Here is a 23,421-nt window from a genome sequence, read left to right as displayed (position 1 = left end):
TCAGATATCCCATGCAGCAATATTTTCACCAATATTTCCTCTAAAGCCAGCGACATAAAGGAAAGAATGAACATATCAGACTTCATCAAAATAAGAAACTTCTGCACAGATAAACAAAACATCATCAAAATGAAAAGGTGGCCACCCATACAGGAAAATGTATTTGCCAATGATACCTCAGAGAGGTATCTGAGGTATCTGGTTTGTTCTCCAAAATGCATAAAGAACTCACATGACTTCCTTCAGGAAGACAAAGAATTCAGTTAAAAAATGGGCAAAGGACCTGAGCAGACACTTCTCCAGGCTTGACATATGAAGGATGCCCATCATCACTAGCTATCAGAAAAATGCAAATTAAAACAACAATGAAACACCACTTCACTCCAGTCAGAATGTCCATCAAAAAAAATCAACAAACAACAGACGCAGGCGAGTTTGTGGGGAAAAGGGAAACCTAATACACTGTTGGTGGGAATGCAGACTGATGAAGCCACTGTGAAAAACATTTTGGGGTTTCTTCAAAAAGCTAAAAATGAAACTCTCTTTTGACCCAGTGATACCACTGCTAGAGTATAACCTATGAATCCCAAAACATCAATTGTAAAGAACCTATGCACCCCAATGTTCATAGCAGCACAATTTACATTACCCAAGTATTGGAAGCAACCTAGGTGCCCATAAGTAAATGAGTGGATCACAAAACTATGGTACATTTTCACAATGGAATACTATGCAGCAGAAAGAATGAAAGAGCTACTACCCTACACGATAGCATGGATGGAACTAGAGAGCATTATGCTAAGTGAAACAGCCAGGTGGTGAAAGACAAATACCATATGATCTCAACAATAGGTGTAACCTAAACAGCAAAGCAAGCAAGCAAGCAAGGAAATTATGACCAGCAATAATGAAAGAAAGAAGAAACCGAAGGGGACAGGACGAGGAAATTACTGCAAATTGTATCAGTACGAAAAAGGACATAGAAACTATCAATAAGAGGCAAGAGGAAATAAAGAACACAATTTCTGAATTGAAGAAGACAGTAGAAGAAATCAAAAGGAGGCTTGATGAAGCTGAGGACTGAATCACTGAGCTGGAGGACAAGGTAGAAAAAAGCTTCCAGAAAGAGCAAGAAAATGAAAAATGACTCAAAAAGAATGAAGAGGCATTGAGGGAAATGCAGGACAACCTAAACATAATAATATCCTTGTAACAGGGATAAGAGAAGGAGAAGAGGATGAGGAAAGGATAGAGAACCTGTTTGAAAAAGTCATGATGGAAAACTTCCCTCATTGGAGGAGAGGAAAAACCACACAAGTCCAAGAAGCACAGAGGGTCCCATTCAAGAGGAACCCAATGAGGCCCCCTCTAAGACACATCATCGTTAAAATGTCAAACATCAAAGACAAACAAAAAATCCTGAAGCAAGCAAGGGAGAAAGAGGTAGTAACATATAAGGAAGCCCCAGTACGGATAGCAGCTGATGTCTCAACGAAACCGTGCAAGCCAGAAGGGACTGGCAAGAATTATTCCAAGTCATGAAAAGCAAAGGTGTGCAACCAAGACTTCCCTACCCAGCAAGGCTCTCGATTAAAATGGAAGGTGAAATAAGGAGTTTCCCAGACAAAAGAAGGCTAAAAGAATATACCTCCACCAAACCAGCTCTGCAAAATATGCTAAAAGTACTGCTTTAAGATGAAGAAAACATTTCTATGACTACCCGGTTCCTTTCAGAGTTGCTAATACTTGATATTACCAATATTTTTAATACTCGTTAATCTGATTGTGACAAAGATATTATTTTAATTGTTCCTTTACTATTTGTGGAAACTAGACCTGTTTTAGTATATTGCTTGCCTATTACTATTATTAAAAAAAAAAAAAGCTTTAAATGACTTTTCGGTATCCTTTATCCATTTATTGATTAAAGGTTTGTAGAACTTTTTTCCCTAAAAAAATAAAGAAGAAAACCTATTACCCATATTTTAGATATGTTTCAAATACTTGTCTATTCTATTCCTTGTCCGTTTTTTATATGTGTATTACTATATAGTTAAGTGTTTAATATACTCATATTGTCAATATTTACTTTATAACTTCTGGGTTTGAATATTTTACTTCCGGTCATTAAAAATTTACTTCTAGGGAGAACAATGGCAGAGAAGTGAATGAGAGTCATGCTGACCTCCTCCTCCCAAGCTCAAACTGGAATTGCGACTAAATAGTGGAGTAATCACCTGGAAAACAATGGAACGATAGTGGGAGAGGAGCGTTGGAGCCACAGACAGACAGTGGATTCAACTCTCACACATCCCAATGGGTTAGAAATGTGGTGGAGGCTCAAGAGGGTGTGCTAGGTGCCCACGGGCACTTGCATCAGAGAGACATTGAAACGACCAGTTAGCTCCCCAAGAGAAGAACGGGGTCTGATTCATAAACAGGGACCCCTAGACTAAGCAGCTAAAACCAGGAAAATACAGACAAAATGCAACCCCGAAAAGCTTAGGGGCGCTCTCTGCCAGAGACAGGTGGCTGGGGATGCAAAGAGACATTGAAAGGGCAAACGCAAAAGTTGTAGTGGCAGCCACCCTCCTTGATCTCTGGGTAGACGCGGCAGGAGGGTGGGCTGGTGCCTGGGAAAAGACTTGTGAGGAAAATTTTGTGAAGAGAACTGAGACAGAGTCCTGTGGAGCCCCAGTAATAATGCACCTCCCACCCTACAGCTACCATCTCGTTCAGGCATAAGGGAATCAATTAACCTGCCTTTTGTGCGCTCCGCACACAGCTTGTGTGTGCGAGCTGTGGGGCTGAGTGCAGACTGGCTGGGAGAGCCTTGAGGAGAGACTGGAGACAGAGGCATTGGGGAAAGAACGGGAGGAGGAACCAGGGAGTCCTGACTCCCTCCCCATTCTCTCGTCTCCATTCTGGGCAGGCAAAGCGCGCCCCTAAGGAGGCTGAAGTAGGGCGCGCAGGAACCAGACTGCCCGCGATTGAAACGCAGTCCGCACAGGGGGTGAATCCTTGGCTGAAGGGGTCACAGAACTGCCCAGAGACCCCTGAGGAGAGACTGGAAACGGAGACGTTGGGGAAAGAACGGGAGGAGGAACCGGGGAGTCCCGACTCCTTCTCCTTTCCCTAGTCTCCATTGTGCAGGAAAATGATACAGCCCCAAATAGCCAAAAGCCAAAAAGCACACAATAGAGAGCCCAAGACCACCCAGTGCAGGTGTGCGCACATGCGCCGAGTGGCAGGTGAGGGTTGGTGAGTGTGTGTTTGGAACCGCACGGGATGGCGAAGGATTGCGCAGGCTGGCAAGGCCTCCCACAGGTTGGCACAGATGGGGCCTGCGAGGGAGTGTGCAGATTGGCGAGGGCAGGCGTAAATCGACCCGCGCGGCCCCGCGAGTGCAGAGCAGTCCGCAGAATAGAGGATCCCGGCTGAAGAAGTCACAGAGCTGCCCAGATTCCCTGCAGGGGAGACGACAGACAGGATTAACAAGAGAGTTGTGGAGCTGACTTCCTCCCATTTCCATAGTCTCCATTTGGTGAGGGCAGGCAACAAATCCAAAGAGCCAAAAGCGGGGAAGGCACATAAAAGAAGACCCTAAGTGTAACAGTGCCAGAGTGCCCACCGGCCTGGGGGGCCAGACAAGTATGCGAGGTCACAAAGAAGCCCACTGGGCTGGGGCAAGCAGGTGCAAGGGTACCATGCCGGGCCGGGGAGCGCAACCAAGGAGCCAGCGGGACAGTGCAGAGCGATCCACAGAAATAGTGGGACCCTGGCCCAAGGGGTCACAGAGCTACCCAAAGCAGGAGTCAGACACAGACAGTAGACTCCTGGAGGCTCAAACAAACGACCCAAGGTCTTATAGGGTCTAACACTCAGAAAAATGGGAATAAATGGGACATTCCTCAACGTAATAAAGGCCAAATATGAAAAACCTACAGCCAAAATCATACTCAATGGGCAAAAACTAAAAGCTTTCCCACTGAGATCGTGAACACGACAAGGATGTCCTCTTTCACTGCTTCTTTTCAACATTGTATTGGAAGTCCTACCCACAGCAGTCAGACAAAAAAAGAAAAAAAAAGAAATAAAGAAATAAAAGGCATCCAAATAGGAAAGGAGGAAGTAAAACTAACATTGTTTGCAGATGACATGATAGTGTACATAGAAAACCCAGTAGATTCCACCTAAAAACTCCTCAGCCTAATAAGTGAAATTGGCAAAACAGCAGGATACAAAGTTAATATTCAAAAATCAAAGGCATTATTGTACACCAGCAATGAAGTAGCAGAAGAAGAAATCAGGAAAAAAAAATACCATTCGATATACCAACAAGAAAACTAAAGTACCCAGGAATAAATTTAACCAAAGAGGTAAAAGACCTTTGCACAGAAAGCTATACAACATTGAAGAAAGAAATTGAGGAAGACACAAATAAATGGAAGCATATAACATGCTCATGGCCTGGAATAATTAATATCATCAAAATGTCCATACTACCCAAAGCAATTTATAGATTCAATGCAATCCCTATTAAGATACCAATGACATATTTCACAGAAATAGAACGGACATTTCAAAAATTTATATGGAATCATAAACGACTCTGAATAGCTGCAGCAATTTTGAGAAAGAATAACAAAGTAGGAGGGATCACAATACCGGACATCAAACTATACTACAAAGCCACTATACTCAAAACAATCTGGTACTGGCACAAGAACAGATCCATAGACCAGAGGAACAGAATAGAAAGCCGAGAAATAAGCCCAGGTCTCTATGGGCATCTAATATTTGACAAAGGGGGCAGAAGCATAAAATGGAGCAATAATAGCCCCTTCAACAAATGGTGTTGGAGAGCTGGATGGCTACATGCAAAAAATTGAAATTGGATCATCAGCTGACACCATACACAAAAATAAACTCAAGTTGGATAAAAGTCTTAAATAGAAGTCGCAATACCATCGAAGTCCAGGAGGGGAACATTGGCAGGAAACTCTCAGATATCCCACGCAGCAATTTTTTCACTGATATGTCTCCTAAAGCAAGGGACATAAAGGAAAGAATAAACAAGTGGGACCTCATCAAAATAAGAAGCTTCTGCATGGTTAAATAAAACATCAACACAATGAAAAGGGAGCCAACTGTATGGGAAAATATATTCACTAATGATACATCAGATAGAGGTTTGATCTTCAAGATGTATAAAGAACTCACTCGCCTCCACTCCAAGAAGACAAATGATCCAATCAAAGAATGGGCAAAGGTCCTGGGCAGATGCTTTTCCAACGAGGAGATACAGAGAGCCCAGAGACATTTGAATGGATGCTCAGCATCACTAGCCATCAGAGAAATGCAGATCAAAACCACCATGAGGTACCACCTCACACCGGTCAAAGTGGCCATCATAAACAGATCAACAAACAACAGGTGCTGGCGAGGCTGTGGAGAAAAGGGAACTCTAGTCCACTGTTGGTGGGAATGCAGACTGGTACAGCCATTGTGGAAAGCAGTGTGGAATTTCCTCAAAAAGCTGAAAATGGAACTGCCTTTCGATCCAGTGATTCACCTGCTGGGACTATACCCTAAGAATCCCAAAATGCCAATTCAAAATAACCTATGCAACCCAATGTTCATAGCAGCACAATTTACAATAGCCAAGTGTTGGAAGCAACCTAAATGCCCATCAGGAGATGATTGGATCAAAAAACTATGGTACATTTACGCAAGGGAATACTACGCAGCAGAAAAAAAGGAACTACTAAACTCGTGACAGCATGGATGGAACTCGAGATCATTATGCTAGGCGAAATAAGCCAGGGGGCAGAAGACAAATACCATATGATCTCACCTATAAGTGGAACCTAACCAACAATACAAAGATGCAAGGAAAATAAGACCAGCAACACTGAAAGGAAAAGAAACCAACAGAGACAAGAGAGAAGGAGGGAGGGGTCGTGGGGGAAAAGGAAGGGAAGGGGAAAGTCAAGCCACATATAGCAAGGACTCATGGACAAAACCAAAGGGGAAGAGGTAAGGGAGGGAGGGAGGAAAGGAGGGAGGGGGCAAGGGAAAGTGGTGGGGGGTAGGCAGAAACAAATGTATTTGAAAAATAAATTAATTAAAAAAGAAAAAGAAGAAAAAAGAAAAAGAAAATATTAATGCAGGTTACCTTTAAACTTCCCATTGTACATTTTAAATGTGTGCTATAATTCTTCTTCTTGGGGAGATGTTAACATAGGTTATATTAATAAAGTATTAATATCTGGGTTAATTTATGTCAGGTCTTTTTAATTCAGTCATTTTATTACATGTTTGGCTTAAATATTTCTTGTTTTTCAGTATGATAATTGATATTCTAAACAGTATCACAAAAGACTTCACTGTTAAGATTAACCTAGTTTGTATGCCAATCAAAGTGTAATCGACAATCACTGTCTTGAGGTTTCCTTTGTAATAAAAGAAATCGAAAAAAAATCTGATAGTAAAACAAAATAACATATGTGTCTCTAAAGAACCAAATAAAAAGAAATACCTGTCTTCCTCCCCTTAAAATCGTAAAAAAAAAAAAAAAAAAAAAAAAATTACTTCTATTTTCTTCTAATACTCCTTAGATACTACATATTGATTTTTAACTCACCTGAATATTCCTTGTATAATGTGTGAAATAGGGCTCTATATTTGTTTTATTTCAAGTAATAGTGGTCTATGCACCTTACTTGTTGATTAAGCCTAATTTTCCCCATTGACTTGAAATATCAACTTAATCATATATTATATTTTTAGACAGATATACACATTTGTCTCTAGAATGCTCATTATATTTCATTGATCTGATTGATTATTTCTGTGCTGGTGTCACATTGGTTAAATTGCTGAGACTGTAAAATGATTTTAAATTTTTTCATATTTTATTATTAACTTTTACATTTAAAAAATAAATAAAATCAATCTTCATTTAAGAAAGAAAGAAAGAATGAGAGAGATGAAACTCCCATGTTTTGCGACAATATGGATGGAACTGGAGAATATTAAGCTAAGTGAAATAAGCCAGTCAATGAAAACAAATACCATAATATCTCACCTATAAGTGGACTCTATTCAACAAAATAAATGAATGAACAAAATAAACCACAGGCATGGAAACATGGAGCAGACTGAAAGTGACCAGAGGGGATGTGGAAAGAGGACAATGGTGGAAAGAACGGGAAGGGACTAGACAAAACATATATATGAATGACCCATGGAGATGGTCAGCAGAGTGGGAATTGAATGTAGGAGTGGGGGATGAGGTGGGGTGGGAAGAAGTGGGCTTAGGCGAAAAAACTGAGACACCTGTAATAGAATAGACATGATTTAAAAATCAAAAAATAAATTAATTTTAAAAAATAGGTGAAGGACCTGAACAGACACTTCTCCAATGTGGGCATACAGAGGGCCCATAATCATATGTAAGGATGCTCAAAAATACTAGCCATCAGAGAGATGCAAATGAAAGCCACAATGAGATACAACATCACATACTTCAGAGTGGCCATCATTAATAAATCAAGAAACAACAAGCACTGGTGAAGCTGTGGAGAATAGGGAACACTAATACACTTTTGGTGGGAATGCAGACTGGTGCAGCCACTGTGGAAAACAGTTTGAAGTTTCCTCAGGAAACTAAAAAGGAAACTGTCTTTTGACCTGTTTATTCCACTGCTGGGATTATTCCCTAGGAACCCTGAAATATCCTTTTTAAAAACCCATGCATCTGTTGTTCATAGCAGGATTATTTACAATAGCCAAATGCTGGAAACAGACTAAATGACCATCAGTAAATGAGTGGATCAAAAAACGGTGGTATATTTACATAGTGGAATACTATGCAGCAGAAAGAAAGAGGGAACTCCTGCCCTTACAACAGCATGGATGGAACTGGAGAGCATTATGCTAAGGGAAATAAGCGAGGGGATGAAAGACAAATACCATATGACCTCACCTATAAGTGGAACCTAATGAACACAACAAAGAAATGAGGAAAATAGAACCACGGGCATGGAAACAAGGAACAGACTGACAGGGACCAGAGGGAAAAGGGTGGGAGTAAGGGAGTAAAGAAAGGGAAAGGCCTAGTTAAAGAACAAGCATAAATGAGCCGTGCACATGGACAACAAAGTGGGGATGGTGGGCGGGGCAGGGGAGAGCAATTGGGAGAAATGGGGACAACTGTAATAGAACAACAATAAAAAAATAAAATTAATATGTAGCAGATGAAATAATAAAAATATATGCCAAGTACAGAAACAAATTTTTCTGGCATTTTAATTACTGGAACATTACAGATTAATCAAACAAATTTTACTTAAATGGCAAGTCAGTTATTTTTCTTCATGAAGGGAAACAGCGCACTAACAGAAGCCTTTTAAAGTGGACTGTGTTTCTTTGAAAGTTGTATTTTAAACCAAAGATCCAAAGCAAATAGCATTATGGGTCCCTAATTAGTGTCTCAAAAGAAATACCAAAAGGCTAATAAGAGATGGTTAGTTAGGAATGGTGGTTTCTTGATGCCAGATCCAGCAGCTCAGTCTATTTGCAGACTTATTTGTTGCATAGATTGATTAGAAGTTTAATTCAAGAGTGTTCAGTTGCTGTGTTAGCAGGCTAGATGATTTGATATACTTACCTTACAGCCAACTAGGGCAACTGGGTCCCACATTAAGGTAATGTTTTCTACAGTCAAAGAAGGAATGTTTTCTTTGCCTTCAACTTCTGGAGACATCAATTATAAATCTGAAAGTGTTTGGTGAAACTCCAAGAGGCATAATGAAATCTTCTAAGTTGACAGTTGGCAGAAACAAAGGTCTGACTCCAGGTCTTTAAAATCCACTTTGTGAATAACCACTGTATTACTGAGTTCTCATTTTGCCACTAAGCAAAGTCATCCAGTGTAAGAAAATCCAACTTAATAGGGTACTTACAGATAATCACTAAACTTTCTAAGATGTACAAACAGTTTGATGAGCAGTGGGTCAAGCAAAAGAAGTTGCACTTTGGGCTTCACTCTGGATTTTGCTATCATTTGTGTTTTGACATTAACAGTTTTAAACCCTTGGTGCAACAGTTTTTTCTCCCAGAAAAAAAAAAAAGAACAGATATTCATATGAAGCATTTCTTTGGAATAAAAGGGCTCCTTTAATTAAAGTGGACTAAATTTTCTAGCTAGTGATGATAATAATCCCCCAAGTTTAAAACAGTTCCTATTTGCACATGAATGTTGGTTCAGCTTCTGTAACTGACTTGCTTTGGTTTATCAACAATCTGGCTCTTACAAGCTAGAGGCATTTTTTTCAATAAGTTGGTTTTTAAATTAAAATCAAAACCATTCTTTTGGTTCACCTCCCAGATTACAGCAACTGACAGCTTCATTAATGACTAAAAACAGCAGGTGGTGATGCCTTGGAATAGGTTGACCAGTCTAAATATCTTGAAACCTTTAACATTCCTCTCCTCCCTCTTTTCTGTGTATTAAAAGAAATCAACTGAGACAAGAGGGAAGGGGGGGGCAGGGAAAGGGAAGGGAAGGGGAAAGTCAAGGAACATATAGCAAGGACTCCTGGACAAAACCAAAGGGGAAGAGCTGAGGGAGGGAAAGAGGGAGGGGGCAAGGGAAAGTGGTGCGGGGGAGGCAAAGACAAATGTATTTGAAAAAATTAAATTAAATTAAAAAAAATAAAAGTGAAACATTCTACTATTTACACAGATTGGAAATTCCATACAGGATAGAAGACGAGGGAAGACAGGCAACAGTCAAACATTTATTCTTATCCAAGCTAAGGATAGAAATGAGAAACTATATGAGTTTAGGGGTAAACTGGCCACACACAAATTGTAAACTGTATCTCTTGCACTGGATTTGGGTTTGCAAACTCATGGCTGGGAAGCTGCCTTGCTGCAATTAACTAAGGTTATCCAGTTTCTACAAGTAATTACAGCAGTGCTTATTTACAGCTATCTATTTAAACTGGAAGAAACATAGTAAGTTATGCTTATGTTAAAGTGGATTACAGTTGCACTCTTGCATGACTGAAAGTCTAAGTACTAGACCATGAATTATAAAGATCCCAAGGCTTAACTGTCTGGGGTTATTTTAAGATTGTTAAATTCCACCAGATTGAAAATATTCCTGTTAAATCAAGACAGGCAACTAGAGTCTCATTCACCATTAAAATAAATATTACTACCATTAAAAAGAACTAATTATAAGATGGTGTCATCTGTTGTTTCAGATTTAACAGCTTGCAAATCTGTTGACATACTTCAGTGAAGAATAATGGAGCAGAAACACTATATCTGATTACCAAGAACCCTCAAAAAACAAAGGATCTCTCATGAGACCACCTCAATGAGAGAACACTTTCAATGAATTCACCCATAAAGAGTTCGTTTTTCCCCCCAGAGTTATTCATTTCATTTTCTTCAAGGTTTTTTTTTTATTTTTAAGTATATTTTATTGATTACAGGTGTCCCAATTTCCCTTCTTTGCCACACTCTGCCCTCCTCTACCCAGTACTCTGCTTCCCTCTAGCAATTCCCCCGTAGTTCACGTCCATGGTTCATGCATATAAGTTCTTTGGTTTCTCTATTTCCTCTTCTATTCTTAACATCCCCCTGTCTATTATCTACCTACCAATTATGTTTCTTAATACCTGCCTTTCCCTCCATTCTCTCCCTTCCCCCTCGCAGCTGATAACCCTCCAAATGATCATACCTATGATTCTCTTCCTGTTCTGGTTGTTTGCTTAGTTTGTTTTTTATATTCAGTTATTGATAGTTGTGAATTTGTTGTCATTTTAATGTTCATAGTTTTGATCTTCTTTTTCTTAAATAAGTCCCTTTAACATTTCGTGTCATAATGGCTTGGTGATGATGAGCTCCTTTAGCTTTATCTTCACTGGAAGCACTTTATCCACCCTTTTATTCTAAATGATAGCTTTGCTGAATAGAGTAATCTTGGATGTAGGTCCTTTCTTTTCATTACTTTGAATACTTCCTGCCAGTCCCTTCTAGCCTGCGAGGTTTCTTTTGAGAAATCAGTTGATAGTCTTATGGGAACTCCTTTGTAAGTTACTCTCTGCCTTTCTGTTGTTGCTTTTAAGATTCTCTATCTTTTACTTTGGCATTTTAATTATGATGTGTCTTGGTATGGTCCTCTTTGGGTCCAACTTATTAGAGACTCTCTGTGCTTCCTGGACTTGTATGTCTATTTCCTTCACCAAATTAGGGGAGTATTCTTCATTATTTTTTCAAATAAGTTTTTGATTTTTTGCTCTTCCTGTTCTCCTTCTGTCATCCCTATGATCTGGATGTTGGCACACTGGAGATGTCCCAGAGTCTTCTTATTCTACCCTCATTTTTTTTAATTCTTGTTTCTTCTTTCTGTTCTAGTTGAATGTTCCAAATCATTGATTTGAATCCCAGCTTCCTTCCCTTCACTGTTGGTTCCCTGTAGATTTCTATTTATTTCAGTTAGTGTAACATTCATTTATTCTTTCATGTTTTGCTGTACTCAATGAGTTATTTGACTGTCTTGATCACCAGAGTTTTAAACTCTGAATCTGATAGGTTGGTCATCTCCATTTCATTTAGTTCTTTTCCTGGGATTTTGTTCTGTTCTTTCATTTGGGCCATATTTCTTTGTCTCCTCAATTCAGCAGCCTCCCTGTGTTTGTTTCTGTGTATTAGGTAGAGTTTCTTTGACTCCATGTAAAAGACACCTGTAAATTATATGGGGCAGAGCCCACCCTGGGGTAATCACCAAAGTGGGACAACCCACTTTACCACATTGTGGCTCTATGTTTGTGGAGGTTTAGAGAGGGGATTGTGCTATTGCCTGACTTCTGGGGTTTTCCCGGCACTTCCCCGTTTCCAGTCCCTTCACCCACTCCCTGTATATGACTGGCACACTTCCATCTGTTGCCCTGCTGTTGAATACCAGATTTGGTGGGTTTGTGTATGTTTTAAGACCATGTGAGCCCTTTAAGTGAAGTTTCTTGAAAATCTGGCAGCTTCTTATACCACCCCAACCCCCAATAGTTTTTACAGTCAGAAGTTATAGGATGTATCTTCCCAGTGCTGGAACCCTGGGCTCTGCGGTCTGACCTAGGGCTGGGATTGCTCTCCCCCAAGTTATCCCTCTTGATTTTTATCCACCACACATGAATGTGGGACCACCTCTGCCTGTTCTGCCCTACCACTGCCTCTCCACACCCGCTGTATCTCCTCAAGTCTCCCCCCCCAATCTCCATGTCTTCATGTCTCCACTCCTCCTTCCTGTCTGGATGAATGTGGTTTCTTTAAATCTTTGGTTGTTGGACTTCCATACAGTTCAATGTTCTGACAGTTCTAGGTGTTTGTTTTTATATTTAGTTATAATAACTTTTTGTGGTTGTGTAAGGAGGCTAAGTATGTCTACCTACACCCTCATCTTGACCAGAAGTCCCAAGTGTTCATTTCCCGATAAATTTCTTTGGTCCCTATGGATTTAATGCCTTTCAAATCACTTCTGCTACATACCATCTCACATTTTGTTTTAAATACCAGTGTCCACCATTGAACCTAAAATCCCACAACACCCTTCGGACTTTGTCATCTGCACACTAATGTCCAGTCTCAAAGCATTTGTTCTAAAACAATTCTAGAAACTGGTATCTCACTGATAATATTTTTAGTTCAAGCCATGGAGAACCTCTTGTTATCCCCTATACATGGCATAATAATTGGCTTATGGGGCTTCATTGTGCCTAGTTACAAAAAAATCTGTTTTATCTACCCACTGTGGGCTGCCTTTAAGTCTCTAAAAAGCAACTTTTTTGATGACTCAAACCTTTTCCAATCTGGTGCTTGGTGATTTTTCAATAGCTGGAGTTTTGCTGGGGGTAAGCATTATAAGAAAAAAAAACTGAAAAGTTATTAATGTCAAAAAGTCATAGGTCCAAGGTTGATGGGTAAAACTGGCTTTACTTGGCCCAAAGTAAACAGGCAATGAGCCATCTGGAGAAGACACAGACCAAAAGTGCCTGACCCTGGATGACAAATAGCAACTGTGGGAAGAAAGGAATGCTATCTCACAAGTATTTTATACACACAGTAAAGAAATAACACAAGATTTTGGAGTTCTTGAAATTGCTCTTTAAATTATAACTGGACTTAATTGTACCATCTTCTTGTTAGGTCAAAAATAACGTTAAATACATTGAAATACCCCAATAATGTAATAATCTTGATAATCCAATGGTCTTTTTGAGTATACAAAACGACTCGTATGATCTAGCCCTATAGAACAACTTGATTTGCTTCTCTTCTGTTATCCTTTTGGCCATGTCCCTGGTTATCATGGCTAACAGAGCTTGCTTTACCATGAAGCAATTGGAAAATATTCACATAGCAAATCACCAAAATAGAGCATAATTTTATCTAGCATACCATATCAGGGTCTAGATTCCACTATTCCTCCAAAGGGATCCCATTACACCAAAGTATCCTTTGAAATGCATTATCTTTCCAGTTCAAATAATATTAATTAATTTCTTCACTGATCCTATGCTGTCTATTCCATACTGGACCATTTGTGCTATTGGGCTATAAATTCCTAAATAATGAAATTTTTAATTGTTCAGTGTGCTCATTTTATATAGCCGCCATACTCAAGTGCTTAGAAATATAGAAATTCTTAGTATCAACCAGTCAAGAAAGCCCCTGGCATTTATTTACCTGATGAATAATGAATCTCTAAGCACAGATAATTATTAATAATAATGTTATAAGATAGATATTGACTATGAAACAACTAAAAGTTACAAGTGGATCAGGAAAAAAAAATGTAATTCCGAGAAGAGGAATAGTTTTTCTACTTCAAAGCAGATCAACAGAACTGTCCTAAAAAAAAATTATCTGACCAAAGGGTCCATGCCAAAATAATGCTAGCAAACAACAGCTAAGACCATGGATGTTTCCATTAGTTAAGTATGGCTTTTTATTCCAGCAACTGTCTTGCCAATAAAATGTAAATAATGCTTTGGAAGGAGTCCAATTATCTGGTTCAGTAATGCAGCTGAAGTAAACAAAAGTATCCACCTGTCATCTTTCTTCCCACCTGCCCGGCCACTGCTGAGGCTGAGAACTGATGAAGTTCCCAGACATCAAAGGAAAAGAAAGACTGGGAATTGACCAATAAGGTAACTGGGCATGTCAGAGATCAAATCTACCACTTTATGGCGATATTAACTGGAAGTAAGCAGGAAGTTCAACCTCAGAGCAGAGAAATTTAAAAAGAAAGTAAGTGTTAATCATTATGACACTGTTAAAATTATAATATCAAGGATGAATCTTTCATGATACTTTTAACAAAAATAAGATCTTGATTGTAACAGTCTTATTATTTCCTTTGTTTTATTGCCACAATGTTAAATGGGTTTTTTAATACTCCTAAGCTCTATTCTTATGTTATCTAAAATCACGAAGAATTATTCACTTCATCATTGAGCTGACCTTAGTTAGACCCAAGGTCAGGAAACCCAAGGTAAGCAAAGCCAAAAATATAACATTCACAGTCACTAACAGCAGTAGTTAACACATTCAATTCCCAGAGCCAGACACATAGTGGGCATTTAAAATTATTGTTCAATGAATGGATGACATATATCCAGGTATGGATTGTTTCTGTCTGGTATTAGAATTCTGTATACCTGAGGCAACATGAAAAAAAAAAACCTGAAAGTCACACATATAGATATATCGTATACGTATACATTCCTGTCTTCAAATAATTAAATATTTTACTTGGTATACTTGCAAGGGGATGAAGATATTTCAAAAGATTTCATATGAGCAAAACCAGGGGTAAAAAAAAACAACAAGAAACAAACATGAATTGTAAAACAGGACATCTAGCTTGAAAGATGCTAATTCAGGTCCAGGGGGATTTAATCAACCTCTTCATTGAAGTAAAGATAAAACTTTTTGACATCAAATGCTATTCTCATAAAATGGAATATTCAATTACTCTATGAACATCTGGTACATGCTATCATTTCTAGAACCTAGCAGCACACTGCTTTGCAATGTCACAAAATCGTCTCCATTGAGAACTCCCTATTTTGCCAAGGGACTAATAGAAATGAGTTTAGTAATGTGGGAGGTGAGTCAGGGGGATAGGTAAAAGGATAAGGAAGGGATGTTCTGTCAGTGAATTATAATTTCACTAAAAGGCTAGAGGAAATGAAATTGTACATTCTTGGTACAGTGTTGAAAGTTTAAATATCTTAGTACACCTGTGGTTGAAACTAAACTATGCATAGTATGCAGCCTACAGAACATTTTCATGGCTATTGTAACAGCAGTTGCATTATGCACAGATCAAGTTCTTCAAATCCATGTTTTATACAACAAACATGTTAAATGATATTCAGGTGGTAAAATTAACAAATAAACAAGTTAGCAAAATGCAGAAGAACCTACACTTCCAGAAAAAAAGCAATTGCTTTATTGCATTTGGGTGTATTTGGATGTGAAAAGGAGATAAATGTCATTGCAAATTATTGTAAGTTGCTTCCATTTGGAATCAATTAGAATGGGAAGGAAACCAATTCGTTGTTGTAGTGAACTACAAAGTAGGTGCATATTAGAGCAATTAGAGCTATATTTTCAGCTGACAAATTTATAACCAATTCAAATAATAAAGTAAGAGAGATAAAGTGCTATATGAAAAAAAAATAGTTGGGCTTGGGACTAGTATGCACAGTTCTAGGACATGATCTCCAATTTCATATCAGGACTATATGTTTAAGTAAGTACAACAAGAATATACACACCATCAGAAATGGTCATGCAAACAAGCAAGGAGAAGACAGAAGCCTATTAACCCCACCATTGTTCAACTCAGAAATAACTCTGATAGGAACAGACTCAAGGCCAGTGATACCCCCAAACTGTGCACCAAACCCATGAGCCCCTAGCACCTCTGACCACCCTACTTGTCATTTACTCCTCTTAGAGATTGCAGACATTGCATGAGACAAAATTGTTGCCCCTGCCAGAACATGGTGATTTTACTAAATAACTTGAATTCAAGGAAGGAAGGCATTGTTAAAATATTAGATTGAGACTTTCAAACTCAGCATCAAATCACCTCAGAAACCAAACCAGGTGGTTAAATGTGCTGAGTGACAGCACTTACTTGTTCCCAAGGCACTCTGTGAACTACAGAGAAATGACATCCCAAAGGGTCCGAAGGGTCATATGCCAGTAGAAAGTATAGGATAAAGAATTTTCATCACATTCTTTTCTCGGAATAAGAACTACAGTACATGGGACAAGCTGAGACAAATTAATTCAAAGGCACTTGCAGATGATAAATGAATTTTCAATTCAGTCACCTGGCAACCAGGAAATTCAGCTCAACCAGTTCATCAACCCACTGACCTGGTTTTTAGGCATGTAGAGAATAATACCGGGATTGATAAAAATCCAGAAAGCATAGATTCCTGTCATTTTATCTCCACCCTGACTCAGCTCACAGATGTGTTGGTAGAAGCAATAAAAACATAATCAAAGCACAATCCAAAGTTAAGTGGCTAAACTGTAACTTTTGCCCTATGAGTGAAAAAGCCTTCCAGATATTCTCCTTCCTTGGTTAAATATAATGATTCTGGGTTCCCATTCCTTGAAATGTGTTTTCAACGAAGAGTTGCTGAAAATTAAGAAATTTAAGCCTTTACTCTGAGAGTTACAAAGCACCCTTGACATTCATGCCGGGCATTCTTCAGCTACAGTAAAGTTGTAAGAACAAAGCCAAAAAAATACTTTTGGCAGTATGAATAAGCACAGGGCCCAGGTGTCTCAGAAATCTAGGGCATATGTAGTTTGTACCTTTTCCTTAAACACTAGCAACACAATATTAACTAATTGAACAACCCGTTCCCGCCCAAGGAAAAAAAATAACAGATAAGTAAAATTATCTTTATTTTGAAAACCCTAAGGTTCCCATCAATCCTGTGTCCACATATGTGCAAAGAAAGATGTTCTGCTAATATCCAAATGAGAAACATCACAGAGTGAGCTAACAACATTAAATACAAGGTAAGCCAAATTCTCTAAAACAAAAATGTAAGGTACACTCTATTGGGTATATTTGGCCCAACAATGGAGTTGTTCTGACAGAACCAGAAGAAACATCATCAGGATCAGAGTTAGTCTGACAAGGTCATTGTAACCCTTTCTTCTCCAGAGGCAACCACTCAAACCTCAAAAATAATTCAGCTCTGGAACCCCCAGGATTTCAGGGCACTTGGGTTTGAGATGCCCATCACACTATCAATAAACCAAAAAGACCTGGGACTATTTTTTTTTCCTCTAAGGGATCTTTGAGACTTTCGGTGCCAGTGTGAGTCTGGAGTAGATTCATTTTTTCTCCTTAATTTTCTAAATTGGTAGTCCTCAGAAACAACAATATCATATTACCCTGGAATGAATCTAACTAAAACTATTCTAATTAGAATGGTTAAAAGATCACACATGCATGGTAAATTAACTCAGCGCTTGCCTTTCAACCACTGTGCTTTAGGATAAAATAAAAAACATTTAAACACGTGAATCCACGTTTAAGATAGCAAAATGCTCTAAAATGCCAGTTATTGAAATTGTTGCTGCTATTTGAGGTAACAATAATCAACTCAAGCAAATTGGTAACACAGTTTGGGTAGTTAGCCTAAAGTTGGTTTGAAATACAATAATTATCATTATTGAAAGCTCGGAAGTACTGGGATATCATAAGGAAGAACCTGAAATATAAGCAAGTCCTGAATTCCCTTTGTACCTAAACTTTAATGATTCAACCAAGTTGAAAAGAACAAACACAAGGATTGGGTCAAAGTTTAGCCACTGCTGGAATAATGAAAATAATGAAGATACATACATGAACATTAAATGTTAAGAAACAAAATGTGAAAGTGTTGCCAAAGTGGATAAAAAAAAATGTGTGTGTGTGTGTGTGTGTGTGTAATCGCCATCTTTTCTGTAGAAGAGTCTTGAGATAATGCCACACATTGCTTTAGAATACTCTCATTTGTATGTTATATATACTCACACACACACACACACACACACACACACAATATATCCCATTTTTAAGGAACATTCCTTCAGGAAAAAAAAAAAAACTAGCTGAAGCCCACTGATATTGTTTTCCCGGAGAAATATGACAAGAAATTAAAATGGATGTTCTAGCAAGCATAAAGTGAGAATATATTATGACTATTTCTTTTTCTAAAGTCATTTAATTTTACAGAGCATCTAACTAAAACTCTTTCTGATATAAATGAAATAGCATTTCTTTGGGACACAAAACTGGTAAATGTTACATATCAGTCTGTATCCTGTGACACAATACTAATCTGAAAATTAAAAAGTCTCTTTTTAAGCTATATGAATGTTTAAATATTTTAGCATTAGTATAAGTAAGATTGCCTAGAAAATATATTATCTCTAACAGTGTCATCACTTACCAATTAGGGAAGGCAGAAGTGCACAATCAGCAGTGACCTTTCTATATTATAGATTTTGACACTTGGATCTACTGGGGCCAGATGGATTAGACAATTTAATAGAATCTACAGTGACTGACTTTCCCCATGGAAAATATTTTATTTTGTGGATCATGCATTTTTTCCCTGTGGATTCCTTTACAAAACCAAAACAAAAGCATTTAATGATGTTTATGGTGAAATAAAACAGCTAAAGACCAGCACATAATCATATTTTGTTTTCTCATCTTTAAGTCTTTTAGCAGTGAGGCTTCCAGTTGAGCTTGCGTCTAACTTCTCTCAAGACATAGCCAAGCATTCTGAAGATTCACTGAGTCTAAACACAAAGCTGAATTCATAGTTCTTAATTGAAAAAGACAGGCTGTTTGCCTCGCAAGTCTGCATCCGTCAAACATTGAAAATGACATTTATGCCCAAGTCCATCTGAACATTTTGCCTTAGCTGAACTCTGCTAATGTTTTTGTACCCTGGTTTCTGCCTACCAGTTAAATAGCTCCTCTTGCTAAAGTATTTGTGGCTGATTTCACAAAAACAGACTCTTCTTCATACATGAACATGCTACTCCTGACATGTATAGGGTCTGGCACAAATAATGCCCCTTTTTTATTACAAAATCATAAGCATGCAATTCTGCAACATAACAATATCACACTCAAGCATGCCATATGAAATTTTAGGTGAAACATTCAAATTAAAACAATAAATTATTACCCTACCAAACATACTCAAGCAGGTGTTACTTGTGCTGGACCCTGTACTTCGAAGTGTTTTTCACATGCACCAAATGTTATGCTGTGTCAGCCATGTTTTCTTACCCTGGTATCTCTTATGAACAATAGCATTGATTTATGTAGTAACCAAAGATATCTGGCAAAGCAGTCCCATAAACATAATAGTAAGTCTAGTACTTTCCCTCCACAGTAAAGAGTATGCAATCTGTGGTCAGAGAATGGTCTCTCTCTGAACAAAGTTAACCTGCCTGATATGGAAATAAAATTCACCCATTTGGTCTCATTAATGCTATGTTCTATGAAACTTGATTGTTCAATTAAATCCATGTACTAACATAAAAATGGTGTTTATTCCTGATAAGAAGGCATCCACTCATTTCCTATGTGCTCAGTGTAGTTATTAATTGAAGATAATTTATGCAATATACATATATTCAGCTTATAAAATGCCTGAATATTATACAATTATAGGAGATCCCATCCACGGAGGGTAAAGAAGGATCTGGTCATGCATCAGGACACCTCAAAACCCTATAGAAACTGTTGAGTCATGAGCATACTGTTCACCTTGACAACACACTCAGTATAATAAAGTAAGACAGTGTTCCTACAAGCATTCTTGTTTATTTGGAGTCTATGGTTGCAACTTTTACCCAACCAGCCCTTACCATGGTCAGGAATCTGGGATCCCATGGAGGTCACACTGGTATTCAGCACATCATTGACAGCAGTATCACAATACAGGCTCCGCTGGACATCATGCTCACTGTCAGTCTGGTCACTCTCCTCATGTCCACTATCCTTCAGGCTGTTGCCCTCTAAGTCCTTGAAGGTGGAGCTGCTGGGTTAAAGAAAGAATGATAATTTACATCTGTGATAAACGTTATTTTAAAAATATTTCAGAGCCAGGATGATGTCACCTCTGTGGTGAGGCCAACAATGCTGGATTGCCCAGCAAGGTAGGAAAAAGAGAGATTTCAATTTAAAAATAATGGAACTTAACATTGCAGGGAGGTTCCCACTCTTGGATGCTGATGCAGCTAATACTTTCATTCACTTATCTTCAGTGTGTTACTACAGGTAAAGTTGAAGAAGCTGCAAATCTGAAACAATCACCTGTAAAGAACGTAACCAATTCAGGTTTTCTTTCTCTTATTATGTAATCAAAATAAAATAATAATAGCTAATGTTTACTGAAGAATTACCATGCAAGAGACACTGTTCTAAGTAATTGACATGCATTAACTTTTTTAACTATCACAACTTATAAAAGAAAAGTATATTAATAGATATACAACAGAAAACATGTTAATAGATGTTCCCATTTACAGACCAAAAGACAAAGGCACATGGATTTTAAATAACTTGATCAAGGTCACACAGTCTATAAAAATGTAGCAGATCTACTATCAAACCCAGGCAGTCTAGCTCCAGAGCTTGGACCCTTAACCACTACCTCCAAAGATGTCTACTGATCAACTGTAAAAATTGCAGTAGCAATTGAGGTAATGTAATTAAGATGAAAGGATTATTGTAATCAGATAATCCAGGTCAGTTTTAACTGAAAAAGACATAGGGACAGATTCAGAGAAAAAGAGGATAGGCCGGAGCTAAGGAGAGGAAAGTCTCAGTGCATGCAAGGTAAGACAATAAGGTGAACCAGAAAGTGAGCGCCAACAAAATTGTGGGTGTAATTTTGCTAAGAACATGGAAGCTTTCAGTTCAAGATTTTGTGGGTAATATTTTCTTACACTTGTTCAGTCTACCACACAATATACTAAACATACTATCCAAATCCCTCAAACCATTTCTCACAAACTAAACAATACTGCATAAGGTACATCCATAGAGGCCCCGTCTTCAATTTCTAATGCTTTGTATGTCCTGACAGAGTCTGCAACTTTGCTACACCATGGAACATAAATTATGTATCTAAAATACCTAGTGAATAGTGTTCTGAATATGAAAAGATCAAAAGAGCAGTAACTGAAAAGCCATAATTATAAGAAAAATGAAGAGCAAGAGAAAGTGAAGAGTTGATGTGTTTGCTAATTATTTTTAGAAAGGATAACTAATCATCAGCTGTATTAAAACTGAAATTACTAAATATGGCAACTTGCTCAAATCTTCCAAATTATGTCATGCAGCTACTTAGCCCTGTGAACACAACAGGATGCAGTCCTATTAAAAAACGAATCATCCTATAACTCTTTTACAGTCAAGAAGACCAATTGGAACACACACTTTAAAGTTGGCCACCATTTCTAGCTTTATGGCACAGATTTTGGGGTTTCCTATAAATACTAATCCCACAGCTTAAACAGATTCAAAGTTTATTTTTTAAGAAAAAGTTCGGTCCTGTCAACAGGTACTCCCTCACCTTAGAAGAAGGAAAATTACCTGCTTGGATAATATTACTGACTTCTACAATTTTATAACAAATACTAATTTTTGATCTGCATCAATGTTATCTGAAGCATATGAAAATTTCTTTAATGCACAACACAAAATTCTTAAAGTTAGCAATTTCAACCCTGAATTGACAGCATTTCAGCAGTTGCCAAAATTTGCTTAAGATATGTGATGGTGAGGAATATAGTCTAAGAACAATGCTATTAACCATCCCTTAGAGCAAAGTTTTTCTACTTTGGCAGTACTGATGTTTTCGACTGCATAATTCTTTGTTGTGGGGGCTGTCCTGTGCATTGTAGGACGTTTAACAGCATCATTGGCCTCTACCCACCAGATGCCAGTAATGCCTCTCCCAGAAGCTACAACCAAAAATGTCTCCAGATAGTGCCAGATGACTCCCATTTGAGAACTGCTGTAGGTCCTTTAAACTCTGTTCCTGTAACATGTTAGATTTTCAGACTGTAGTGAAAAGAGTACCCAACTTGAAGTAATTAGAACAAGTGATAATCCATAGTCTTCAACTTCATCTATGGGACCCTCACCTGATATCTACTGTCTTTGAACCTTGATTTCCTTGTCGGTAAAACCTCCTTTGAAAGGCCATTTTGAAGACTCGATGAGATATTGTTCATGAAGTACCAGGTATACACAAATGTTCAATAAATTATTATTTTTTAACATAATCATTACTCACATGGCAATATTTTTATTGTGTTACAATTAAATATTACATCCATAGTCTTTTCATAGGGTTGATATAGAAAATGTAGTATATTTAAAGAATATTTCTATATCTTCTATAAACTATAGTCAGATTTGGTTCACTATGTTCATTTTTCCTAAAAATGAGGAACAGGAAAAAATTATCTTGTCAGCATATCCTTCCTTTATTTAAAAATGAGACTATATGCCCTGGTACACGTACATATAATATTAAATTGCAGTAAGTTGGATGCCAGGGATATAGCTTCCAATTGGTTTTAGATTTGCCTTTTTCAAATTTGATTATTCTACTTAATATGCATTTGAATATTATAAAACACATCAGGGATTTTTATGTGGAAAGGAAAGAAATAATAAAATAGTGAAGAATTGGCTACTAGGAACTAAGGGACTGGTAGTGTGAGCATGAGAAGTCATTTATTCTCTAAAGAAAAAGCCAAATGGTATGTCCCTCTCCCGAAACCTTGGAATAGTTAACTCTTTTAAAGATCAGTTTGACCATCTGACAAACTAAGGAGCACTTATTTTGATCCTGTCAGGATGTTTGGTGGCTTAATGAATGGATTTGCATAAAGTAGTTTAAGACCCAGTGAACAACATGCTATAAATTGTAAAACAGCCTGGTAAATGGCTACTCGCCCAAAACAAATAACAATTTATGCCAGGCATTTTAAAATGCTGATTTCACTTACTTTATTATCTGTATACCTCTTGAGAGGCAAAACACTTGTAAACCAACTTTTCTGGGCAATAAATTAAGGATACCTTTTTGCAATGGTATTGTAAATATAATGCTTCTATTATTGTTCTTGTGGTCAACAGAGGAACAGATTAGTTTAAAGACACCTAAAACAAGACTCTGCATATAACAGTTACCCAAAGTATGTTTAATGAATAAACATTATTCAAATTCTCACCCACATTTCCCCTTCAAAATATTAAAAATATTTCCAAAAGGCAGAATA

The 23,421-nt window shown here is 37.9% G+C and overlaps 1 protein-coding gene across 2 annotated transcripts in view; it reads right to left on the bottom strand.

The window, feature by feature from the left end:
- Nucleotides 1–23,421, bottom strand: part of PCDH19 (protocadherin 19) — a 214,903-nt gene that overhangs the window by 59,946 nt on the left and 131,536 nt on the right. The window contains exon 4 of one of the 2 annotated variants that reach the window (XM_054587906.1): nucleotides 19,990–20,162. In XM_054587906.1, coding sequence (XP_054443881.1) covers nucleotides 19,990–20,162 — 173 coding nt within the window. The remainder of the gene's footprint in view (nucleotides 1–19,989; nucleotides 20,163–23,421) is intronic. The other variant, XM_054587905.1, reaches the window with a different exon arrangement.

The sequence above is a fragment of the Pteronotus mesoamericanus genome, unplaced genomic scaffold, assembly GCF_021234165.1.
Source record: "Pteronotus mesoamericanus isolate MK-2021 breed Mesoamerican mustached bat unplaced genomic scaffold, CSHL_Meso_final scaffold_12, whole genome shotgun sequence".
In the NCBI taxonomy this organism is placed as follows: domain Eukaryota; kingdom Metazoa; phylum Chordata; class Mammalia; order Chiroptera; family Mormoopidae; genus Pteronotus; species Pteronotus mesoamericanus.
Note: the sequence above shows the minus strand (reverse complement) of the source record. Positions and strands in the feature narration are given on the sequence as shown.